The sequence below is a fragment of the Euprymna scolopes genome, chromosome 38 (assembly GCF_053919585.1).
Source record: "Euprymna scolopes isolate OS-2025 chromosome 38, ASM5391958v1, whole genome shotgun sequence".
In the NCBI taxonomy this organism is placed as follows: Eukaryota; Metazoa; Mollusca; class Cephalopoda; order Sepiida; family Sepiolidae; genus Euprymna; species Euprymna scolopes.
Genome location: NC_136519.1, coordinates 25,413,692 through 25,426,070, shown reverse-complemented (window position 1 = coordinate 25,426,070; position 12,379 = coordinate 25,413,692). Strand labels below are relative to the sequence as shown.

Genomic DNA, 12,379 nt, shown 5'->3' with positions numbered 1-12,379 from the left:
GGATATTTTAGTGATGGAGAAACTTTTTGAAGGAAAATGGAACCTTGCCATGTTGGCAGACTACTGCTGAAATAAAATTTTTTTAAAAATAAAGAGAGAGAGGCTGACACTTAACAAAAGACGGTTATGTTGTTAAAACTGACAATTCTGTGTTTTTCATTCATAATCAATAATAATAAAAACATCGTTTACAGATCTACATAATCTAGAAAAATAAAGGTGAGATTTAATATCAGGATATTTTTTTCTTACACCGAAACAAATCTTATGTGGCATGTACTTGTTTTCTTTTTTTGTTTTTTTTTTTAACGTGAAATTTGTTGCACAGTATTATTATTTGGACGCTATTCTCACAATGCTTCAACCAATGTAACTTCTAGCCTCCTTCCTACTCCTATCTTACCAAAGTCGGGAATCTGTAAGGAATTTCAAATAAGACCCTTTATTTAACATTACTTAGCATTTCAAACTAAACTCTCTATTTAATACATGAGGGTAGATTGTTCTTGCTCTGTCAGCCATGAGCAGTTGGAAGTATTAAATAATTTTTAATTGTATTCTGAGTATCACCTGGAGGATTAACTCCTTAATGTCCAGAAGACTGTCACTTAGAACTAATTATTACTTAGCACTTTTATCTGGTATGCCACGGGTCCTTGAGAGATTAAAGGCTACATCGACCGAAATGTTGTGAGAACATCCGATTTGAGGACAGTCATTAAAATAATCCAGATAATACAAAATTTTTGCTACTTGAATTTTCACTTGAATAAAACTGATTCCAAAACTCAATAGATTTTGTTTGTCAAGTTTTTGAATCAGCAAAATTGTATCGTTTGTAGTAAAAAAACTGTTCTTCCAATCGTTTAACTATTATTAATCATAAATATTAGATGGGGGGAAAAAGAAAGCTAAATTAGATATTTTATTAATAAACTTGCAGGAATACGTTCAGACATTACCTGAGGAAACTGAGAAAACAAAGAAACTCCTGCTTCTACCATTGAACAGTATATAAGGATTTTTAATAAAATTTTGAAGTGTCTATAAGTGTTAATTATTGTGCTTCCTAATTTCCTTACTGGGAACTAATGCTACCTCTACTATAATATAAAAGTCACTTTTTTTTTTTTTTTTTGTGTGTGTGAGAGAGAGAGAGAGAGAGAGAGAGAAAATTCCTTCCTCATATGTTCCGAAACGGCTGAGCCGATCTTTTGCAAATTTCACACAAAGCTAATTTATGTGTCTAGCAGTATTCTTTCAAATTTCACACAAAGCTAATTTATTTGTCTAGCAGTATTCTTTCAAATTTCACACAAAGCTAATTTATGTGTCTAGCAGCATTCTTTCAAATTTCACACAAAGCTAATTTATGTGTCTAGCAGTATTCTTTCAAATTTCACACAAAGCTAATTTATGTGTCTAGCAGTATTCTTTCAAATTTCACACAAAGCTAATTTATGTGTCTAGCAGTATTCTTTCAAATTTCACACAAAGCTAATTTATGTGTCTAGCAGTATTCTTTCAAATTTCACACAAAGCTAATTTATGTGTCTAGCAGTATTCTTTCAAATTTCACACAAAGCTAATTTATGTGTCTAGCAGTATTCTTTCAAATTTCACACAAAGCTAATTTATGTGTCTAGCAGTATTCTTTCAAATTTCACACAAAGCTAATTTATGTGTCTAGCAGTATTCTTTCAAATTTCACACAAAGCTAATTTATGTGTCTAGCAGTATTCTTTCAAATTTCACACAAAGCTAATTTATGTGTCTAGCAGTATTCTTTCAAATTTCACACAAAGCTAATTTATGTGTCTAGCAGTATTCTTTCAAATTTCACACAAAACTAATTTATGTGTCTAGCAGTATTCTTTCAAATTTCACACAAAGCTAATTTATGTGTCTAGCAGTATTCTTTCAAATTTCACACAAAGCTAATTTATGTGTCTAGCAGTATTCTTTCAAATTTCACACAAAGCTAATTTATGTGTCTAGCAGTATTCTTTCAAATTTCACACAAAGCTAATTTATGTGTCTAGCAGTATTCTTTCAAATTTCACACAAAACTAATTTATGTGTCTAGCAGTATTCTTTCAAATTTCACACAAAGCTAATTTATGTGTCTAGCAGTATTCTTTCAAATTTCACACAAAGCTAATTTATGTGTCTAGCAGTATTCTTTCAAATTTCACACAAAGCTAATTTATGTGTCTAGCAGTATTCTTTCAAATTTCACACAAAGCTAATTTATGTGTCTAGCAGTATTCTTTCAAATTTCACACAAAGCTAATTTATGTGTCTAGCAGTATTCTTTCAAATTTCACACAAAGCTAATTTATGTGTCTAGCAGTATTCTTTCAAATTTCACACAAAGCTAATTTATGTGTCTAGCAGTATTCTTTCAAATTTCACACAAAGCTAATTTATGTGTCTGGCAGTATTCTTTCAAATTTCACACAAAGCTAATTTATGTGTCTAGCAGTATTCTTTCAAATTTCACACAAAACTAATTTATGTGTCTAGCAGTATTCTTTCAAATTTCACACAAAGCTAATTTATGTGTCTAGCAGTATTCTTTCAAATTTCACACAAAGCTAATTTATGTGTCTAGCAGTATTCTTTCAAATTTCACACAAAGCTAATTTATGTGTCTAGCAGTATTCTTTCAAATTTCACACAAAGCTAATTTATGTGTCTAGCAGTATTCTTTCAAATTTCACACAAAACTAATTTATGTGTCTAGCAGTATTCTTGGATATATTTTGTACAGAAATTCATTCGATAAGTATCAAAAATAAAAAAAAAATCCGCTCCTTAAAATAGCTTTTCTCTCTTATAGATAAAGAATAATTTTTACATGGGAATATTTTACATTACACCGGAAAGTGATTAATAATAAAATTTCAGCAAATCATTTCTTCTTAAAAAAAAAAACAGATTTATTATAACCTGGAGATATAGCTTAGTAGTAGAACATTCAACTACAGATCGAATAATCCCCTGTTCAAGCCCGGGTGCATTTCACCATTTTATTTTAATTTTTTTTCTTATTAATGAGTTCAATTTACGACATAAGAAGAGGTACCATTCAAAAATCGCCGCAACTAATTTCGTTTGCATATTTTAAAACTAAACATTAATCAGAAGTGACTTTTTCAGAGCATTTATCGTCAAGCCCAAATATCAGCTGACATGATATTGTAAACAAACACAGACGGAATTTGATGAATGACATTAGCATTATTATTTTTTTTTTTGCTAATTTGTCCACTGGGAAAATTATTCCTTGTAATACATAATAATCAATAGAAGATTGATTCTATAATAATACATACGCAATCTGCATAAATTAAAATATCATATTTAAGCATATTGTATGACCAGGCTGCCAGCTAGTCCAGAAATAAATAAATGTTGTAGCTTGATAAATGAGTGAAGCAAAGTATTAATCATAAATATTATGGAAGGGGGGGGGGGCTAATTTTGTTATTTTATTAATAGGCTAGTAGGCACACATCCGGGCATTACCTAAGAAAATTGAGAAAACAAAGAAACTCCTGCTTCTACCATTGAACGCTATATAAGAATTTTTAATAAAAAAATTTCAAGTATCTATAAGTATTTCTTATTGTGTTTTCTAATTTTTTTTACTGGGAACCAATGTTAAAAAATAAATGCTGCAGTTTGAACAATAAGCAAAGTATTGTCCGCTGAAACACACTCAACCCAATTTCTATAGCGATAATTGGACTTGTTATACATGTTACTGTCTCATGATGCGACAGTAATTATAATACAATCTGAAGCAGTTGTGTTACCAACAAAAGTGAAAAATAGAGCATAATGTTTATTAAGTTTGAGTTTTAAAGAAAGAATTATAGGGGACGTTTTGTTATGTATATTCCAAAAACTTTATGGGAATGAAGATTTTAGATGTGTTTATATTATTTGTAATCTGAAAACTTTGTGAAAATTTTTTTTTTTTTTTCATTTTCTTTCTTTGAAGATTGTAATGCTGGGTATGGGACAGCTATACCAGCTGTCAACATTACCCTGCTTTTAATTGAAACCAACTGAGACCTCTTTTTAGTATCCTCGCTGTTCCCTTAAGTGCAATTGTCTGGATCTCTTTTGCACTTGGTTCACCAGGAATATTAATTAGGTAGGACTTCAGGTTCTTCTTCATTAGCCCTGTAGCACTTATAACAACTGGTATGATTGATATCTAAGATTCCAGTTTCTTTTCATATCATACATGAGACCTTAATATTTGGTCTGTTTCTCCTTTTCAGCTCTGTTCAGACCTCTATCATTAGGGACACTGACTTCAACCAAGGTTGCCACTCTCTCTGACTTATTCCATATAACTATGTCAGGTTTGACAGCAGTATTTTCAAGGTAGGTGGTTATAGGGATTACATGGTCATAATATATATAGGTATAGGTATATAGGGCATTTCCAACTGTTCTTTCAAGTTGATGTTCCCAGGACTTGCTGCTACACTGGATGTTTAATTATTTAGCTATGTAGTCACTGATAGTCATTAAAATAAATACAAAGTGAGCTAACACACTAAGTAATACAAAAAAACAACCCCCAATTATAATTCTATATATCTTTATGATGTGATGGGTTGAAGGATGAGTACTTAATATTGTTTGTATGAGGGGCAAAATTACTCCTACTCTCATGCTGAAATTGGTAAGCCAAAAGAAAACAGTTGGTCGAACTTAGCATAAAAATCAATGAATTTGAATGTAACTAACATTTTTGTCTTTGAAAACATCTACCAATAATTTGTCTAAACTGCACATGAAGCAGATTATATCGATATTCAAGGGGAAATTTTTATTCTACTTTATATGCAAAAAAAGAACATGATGGCAAACTTATTTCGGCAAAAGTAAAACTGGGCACAAAATAATTGCTCCCCAAAAATGTTACAAGTGTAAATCTTTACTGTACATTAATGAAAACAATTTGACAATACCCTTTCTATATACAAAATAAATCTATAAAATAAATATAGTCAACCAATATTTAATTTTTCTTTCTATGTTATTTTTGATGCAGAATTTTTTTTTTAGACGAGGATTGATAATTTGTATTTTTTAGTATTATTCGAACTATTGTTTTTCATCTTAGTTGTTATTCTCACAACTGTTTAGCTGTGTGACCTTTGGCCTTCTTCAGGTGTGTCTTGTCAAATTCTGGAATCTTCATATTGAAATCAGTAATCTATGGAATTTCGAACTGAACTCTTTATTTAGTCCATAAGAATAGACTATTCGCATTCCATTGACCATGACTAGGTAAAAATCCTAAGTAATATTTTTTTAGTTATATTCTTAGTATCACCTGTACTGAGTACTGAACCTTTAAAATCCAAAACACTATCACTTAGAACTGAGTATTAACACTTTATCCATTGTGCCATAGGTCCATGTTCAACATTAAGATTCTCCGGTTCAAGAAGACACACCTAAATAAGGTCAGAGGTTACATCAGCAGATATTCTAAGAGAATAATATCTAAAATGAGTACAGTAGTTCGAATAATTCAAATATTCTAAACAATATTTATTTGCGAACTATTATCCTCATCTTTTTCATGATGTTTCAGCTAACTATTCCTCTAGTCTTTGTCAAGTAATTAACCATGACGGGATAGGAATGCAGAGTCAACTGCATCCTCAGTAATTACTGCCTTCCATAGTTGTTGTCTCACCACGTTTTGGCAAACTAATCCTCTGGTCTGCTTTGGGTAGTATTAAAATTGCTATCTTCAGACAATACTCATCTGGAATCATAGAAATTCAACACCTCTATCCACTGTGCCACAGATCCCGAAGCATAGTGGATAGAGGTGTTGACTCTCTATGGTTCCAAGTGAGCTGAGTATTGTCTGAAGATAGCGGTTTCAATCCTATTCAAAGTCAGCCAGATGATTAGTTGGCTAAAACGTGGTGAGACGACAACAACTATGGAAGGCAGTAATTACTAAAGATGCAGTTAAAGACTCAGCATTCTTAACCACCTGACAAAAGCCAGAATAGGTGGCCGAAACGTGGTGAAACAACAGCTATGAGAATAACAGTCCACAAACAAATAAATAAATACGCGTAAATGTACAAATTACTTATCTCAAAGGATTCCAATAATAAAATAACATTCTAAACAATGATAAAAAAGATAAGCACACATTTGTTAGATGTGATATTTTTGTTTATGATAAAGGATGTTATTTAGCAGTTAAAAAAGCTGAAATAATATAAAGAAACCGGAGTTATTTTGAGATTCAGAGGATACACAGTTCAAACCAGTGTTAGATCTAACGCTACAAAAAGCTGTCTTCCCCAGTGTTATTATGAAATATGAGAAATTTATTACCTTTGACTTGAAATATAATGTAAATACATTTGTCAACAGCAGTGATGTTTATTTGTCCACCGGAAATAGGGAAAAGGTTTCAAAACTGATTACGATTTTGGTAAATAGGGTATTCAAAAAAAAAAAAAAAAAAAAAAAGACAACTTTTGGGGTTGTATACCAAAATGAAATGAATAATAAATACATATAAATTATTCATATAAAATATTTTATCTAATATTTTTTTATAGGCATATAATAGTAAACACTAATTTTTAAATCGTAAATAAAAAAAAAAAGTAATATTGAAGAATATTTTTTTAATTAAAAAAAAAATAGAAGCAAAAATATTTAGTAATTTATTTTTTTCTCATTTTATAGGAAATAGAATTTTTAAAGTTATAAAATAAAAGCAAAAAATATGTTTTACACTGATTATGATTTTGATAAATATGTTATTCAAAAAAAAAAATTTTTTTTAATGGACAACTTTTGGGGTTGCATACAAAAATGAAAAAAATGATAAACACATAGAAATTATTCATACAAAATATTTTATCCAATATTTTTTATTGGCATCATTAAAAAAAATGGGAATTCTTACCTTTTTAATAGTAAACAGTAATTTTTAAAATTGTAAATACAAAATTAAAATAAATGATAAATACATAGAAATTATTCATGCAAAATGTTTTACCCAATGTTTTTTATTGGTATCATCAGATGTCTATATTCCTATTTAATATTTTTAAAAATATTAAAAAATGGAGTTCCTACCTTTTTACTAGTAAATATTTAAATTGTAAACAAAAAAAAATAATATTGAAAAAAATTTTGGATTTTAAAAAAATAAAAGCAAAATATTTAGTAATTTTTTTAATCATTTTATAGGGAATAGCATTTTTTAAATTCATAAACTCAAAGCAAAAATATTATTTTAAAATTAATGCATGCTTATTTTCATTAGCGAAAAATTAAATTTGGAATGCATGACATGCTAACCCTGTCAACATATTTTTTTTAATTTTCATATCACTTAATTATATTTTTTTTTATATTTAATTCTTAGAATTGTTGTTAGTAATGCATAACATCAAAATTTCCAAAATGCATTCATAAATGAGATTTTGTAGTGAGAAATGTTTTTTTTTTTGGTTAAATTTTAACATAGAAAATTGTATTTGCAGACTTTATTATTTTGATTAAATAATTTTGCAGAAACAACAAATTGATTAGAAAAATTTTTCAATTAATTAATTAAAAAGTATAAAGACAATATCATGCAAATACTTTCAATTTTTGCAGACAATTAGCAAAAAATATAATCTGAAAAATAGACATAAATATATAAAAATACTATATTTTATTTAAAACACCCCCCACCCCCAACCAAAAAAAAAAAGAACCTAGAATTTTAGAAAAAAAAAGTAGACATGATTACATTTTTCTGTTAAATTATCAGTACTTGTGCATTATAATTGGATAAAAAAAAATGCCTTTTAAGTAAAAACACTATCACGTACAGATGCGTCATCAAAATAAGAAGAAATTCAAAAAATTACAAAAAATGGTAGAGTATAAGATCTGCTAGAACTACTTTTTGCAAATACAACATTGTTATTATTATATATTCTTGATCTTCCATTTTCTAATATGAAATTGCTGAAGTTAACTAAAAACAAGGGAGATAAATCGGTCTGTCATACAGAATTGTTACAACAGAAGAAAACGATAAAACTTCATTATTTGTTTTGTTTAATACCAAGCTTCCACAACAAAAATACATATTTATTTGCATAGTTGTTGTTTCATCACATTTTGGTCAACTATTTCTTTGGACTTCTTCAGGTGATTAACTGTGACTGGATAAGAATGGTGAGTCTCTTAACTGTATCCTCAGTAATTACTGCCTCCCATAGTTGTTGTCTCACTATATTTTTTGTCCAACTAATCCTCTGGCCTGCTTTGGGTAGAATTGAATAGTTGGCCAAAACGTGGTGAAATAATAACACCTGTGAAGATGAAGATAACAGTCCGCAAATAAATAAATAAACAAATTACTCATCTCAAATGATTCCAATAACAAAATCTATATATCTATAAAAGTGAAATTGTCTGCCTGTGTACATTTCCCTACACAATAACTTTGTCAATTTTCAGTCTACAGACTCGAAATTTGATATACAGATATACTGAGATTTGGGAAAATCTTTGTAATCCATTTTCGGACAGAAATTTGGCTGTTAAGGGGTCAAAGTTCAATGATTTGACATTTGAGAACTCTACTAAACTCCTCCGACAATTTTGGGTCTAAACAATTGAAATTTTAGATATAGGTTCCTTGGACATAGATCTAACTTAATAACTTGATTTGAGCCCAAAACAATAAATGTCAAGGGGTCAAAGTTAAAAAAAATTGACATCTGCGGTCTCTACCAAATTACTCAGGTAATTTCTGGTCTAAACATTTGAAATTTTACATAAAGGGTATTCAGAGATAGGGCAAGCTTTTTAATCGGTTTGGATCAAAAATTTGAGCTACCAATATATAAATGTGTCTATGTTTGCGTGTCTGCCTAAAACTTTCGACAGAGGTGACGGATTTTCACACGATCAGTATCATTTTGAAGCTCAACCCTTCAGATGACACATACCAAAAAATTGGCTAAAAACATTAATTTCTTCACCCTCAACTGGGCACTTTTCTACAGGGAAGGGTCGCTTTTTTCACCAATATTTTCAAAAGTCATCCTCTCTTTTCGATTGTCTAACCTTAATTTAAACCTACATCACTTCCGGTTTGGCGGTGGTCATAACAGCAAAGACATCATGTTTTTTTCCCATTCTTTTCCTCCTTCACGGTACGGGTTCGAGCCTGCCTTCCTACTACCACTTTTTTTTTTTGCTCAACGCAATGTAATATACAAAAATACATATATAACCAAATTCTTACCCATACCTAAGAATAAGTATTATGTGTTAAAAAAAAAAATTTATATATATATATATATATATATATATATATATATATATATATATTTATTATTTTTAAAACAGTAATCTACATACACGCGTTTCGAGATAATTACCTCTTGTCAGCGTAGCTCAACTGTTTCTAGGGATCCAACGTCAGACCATGTTTACCACAGTCCGGTGCCTTAACAACAATAACAAATATATATATATATATATATATATATATATGTGGATCATATCTTTTACCAAATATCTTAATTACTTCTAAAAATACTTTTAACTATTTATCTTTCAGCACAGAATAGAACGCTATCCCACATACACAAAATATCAATGACGCAAAAAATATGACTTTATCAATTCAATAGTATTGTCTATTACTTGTACCTGTGATGGCATTCACCAAGGATGGGCTGAGTGAATTCGCTACATCACAAGTCAAGATAGTCCATATGTAACATGGCACATATGAGCGTGTGGGAGAATGTCGTCAGTGGTGGCATTAAAGAGATCAGCAGTAGCCGAAAAAGGTGCATATGCGAATTGAGAAGTGTGCACAAGGAGAAGGAAAACAAAAAAACGAGAAAAAATGCACCATGTGGAAAGTGTGGATCAAAGAAAGTGTGGATCAAAGAAAATGGACGTGTAAAGTCGAGGATGAGAATGGGCTGGCTGTGACTGGCATGCGGTCGGAGGAAAAAGAAACATATACTAGGCTAGATGGACATGTGGCAGTGAGAGACTTTTTAAATGGTGTTGAGACAGGAGAGTAACAATAATAAATGTTGTTGTTAAAAAGGAAAAGATGCTGACCCGGAACTTATTTATTTTTGTTTGTTTTCAACTGTGCTGGATGGCATGGGGGTCCATTAGAATTTTGAACTGTAACAAGTACGGTTCAGGCTTAACGGCAACATTACGCATCCAAATATGTCCACTGCTGACTCCTCAACACACTTCAGCCATTCGCAATTCCATCATCTCACACCATAGACATGAAAGACAGTAATAGTTTCCAAGACAACTTTGATCATTGTGAGCCACATCCTCAGTTGACAACCATTCTTCTTGAGCTATGTCGGTAGCAGGGTTGGTGCTACTGCCTTGTGAATCAGGTCAGTGTATTTCCGTCACTGGGGATCACCAGAGCAGCAAGTTCATTGGAGCACAAGGCCGTCTATCAAGATATATCTGCTGCTGACTCCTTATCATACTTCAGCCATTTGCAATTGCATCATTTCTTACTGGAGACGTGAGAGTCACTTGTAGCTTTCAGCTTTGACTGTTGCAAGAGAGCTACGTTCTCGGTTAATCACCAATGTTGGACTCGTGTAAAACATGGGTTAGGATTAAGGTGATGCTAGATTTGTGTAAAGCATTTGTTGTCATTAAGAACACTGCATTTTTTTTTTTTTACAAAAGAATTACCACTTATCAAAGCCCAGAGGCCGCTCGAGGATGATGGCTAATAAGTGTACAGTGGTCAATGGGACAATGACGTGGTAATTGTTTCTAGTGGAAATTTGGTAAATTGGATTAATTAAGAGGAACGGCTCATCAAGAACTTGTTTACATTGAACTTGAAGACGACCATATTATAGTCAGCCAGAAAGCAGGTAGATGGAAGAAAGTTCCACAGGTGTGCAGTTCTAAGAAAGAAGCTTTGTTCATGGAATCTATGTTTAGGTTTCGGCATGGATAAAGAGTGGGGGAAATTATTGCTAGTGCTTTCAGCTAAACAAGTATTTCTCATGAAAGTTTGGCGAGGGGGACCATAGATTGGAGCTCAGAAGAGCACTTACCAGGAAAATAATGATAAAGCAGAGACAGGCTCACAACATCTCTTCTGTGAGAAAGAAGTTGCAGGGAAGAGGAAAGAGCATCTTCCACTAGGCTACGAAGTCTATTTTGAACTCTGTCAAGGCAGGATAAGGTCTTTCTAACAGCTCCTGCCCAGTTGTGGCAACAGTACTCCATCCTTTGACGTAGCTGGTTCTTATATAGGTAGAGAATTGCATGAAATTCTTTTAGGTAAAATATACAGTTTATGTAGTTAATGTTAATGCTGTGTAAAGAGATAGAGACACACCTTTTGAAGTAAAGCCCCAATTGTAGAGGCACTGTGCGTTCGGATAAAGCAGTCCTGGTTGGAAACATTCGTTTGAAGCATATTCCTCAGTAACGTCAAAAAGGCGGCCACTTGGTTCTGTTCTAATTTTGATTCTGAAATTGATAAGAAAAAAAAATCAGAAAACGAAAACAGTTAAGAAAGAAATTCAGAAAAAAATATTAAGAAAATGTTAAAGAAAAAGTTAAAGTAAAAAATGAACAAATATTTTTAAAAAGTTAAAGAAAAAGTTTTTAAAAAGTTTGGAAAGAAAAAAAAAGTTGAAAAGAAAAAAGTTGAAAAGAAAAAATTTGGAAAGAAAAAAAATTTGGAAAGAAAAAAAAGTTGGAAAGAAAAAAAAGTTGGAAAGAAAAAAAAGTTGGAAAGAAAAAAAAGTTGGAAAGAAAAAAAAAGTTGGAAAGAAAAAAAAGTTGGAAAGAAAAAAAAGTTGGAAAGAAAAAAAGTTGGAAAGAAAAAAAGTTGGAAAGAAAAAAAGTTGGAAAGAAAAAAAAGTTGGAAAGAAAAAAAGTTGGAAAGAAAAAAAAGTTGAAAAGAAAAAAAATTGAAAAGAAAAAAATTGAAAAAAAAATTGAAAAGAAAAAAGTGAAAAGAAAAAAAATTGAAAAGAAAAAAAATTGAAAAGAAAAAAAACTGAAAAGAAAAAAAACTGAAAAGAAAAAAAACTGAAAAGAAAAAAAACTGAAAAGAAAAAATTGAAAAGAAAAAAAATTTAAAAGAAAAAAATTGAAAAGAAAAAAAATTGAAAAGAAAAAAAATTGAAAAGAAAAAAAATTGAAAAGAAAAAAATTGAAAAGAAAACAATTGAAAAGAAAACAATTGAAAAGAAAAAAATTGAAAAGAAAAAAATTGAAAAGAAAAAATTGAAAAGAAAAAAATTGAAAAGAAAAAAATTGAAAAGAAAAA

At 30.5% G+C, this 12,379-nt stretch overlaps 1 protein-coding gene across 1 annotated transcript in view; it reads right to left on the bottom strand.

The window, feature by feature from the left end:
- The window catches only part of LOC145263098 (neurobeachin-like protein 1), a 319,648-nt gene that overhangs the window by 140,870 nt on the left and 166,399 nt on the right, over window positions 1-12,379 (bottom strand). Inside the window, exon 23 of the mRNA XM_080120024.1 lies at window positions 11,438-11,571. Within this exon, the coding sequence (XP_079976150.1) occupies window positions 11,438-11,571 (134 nt within the window). The remainder of the gene's footprint in view (window positions 1-11,437; window positions 11,572-12,379) is intronic.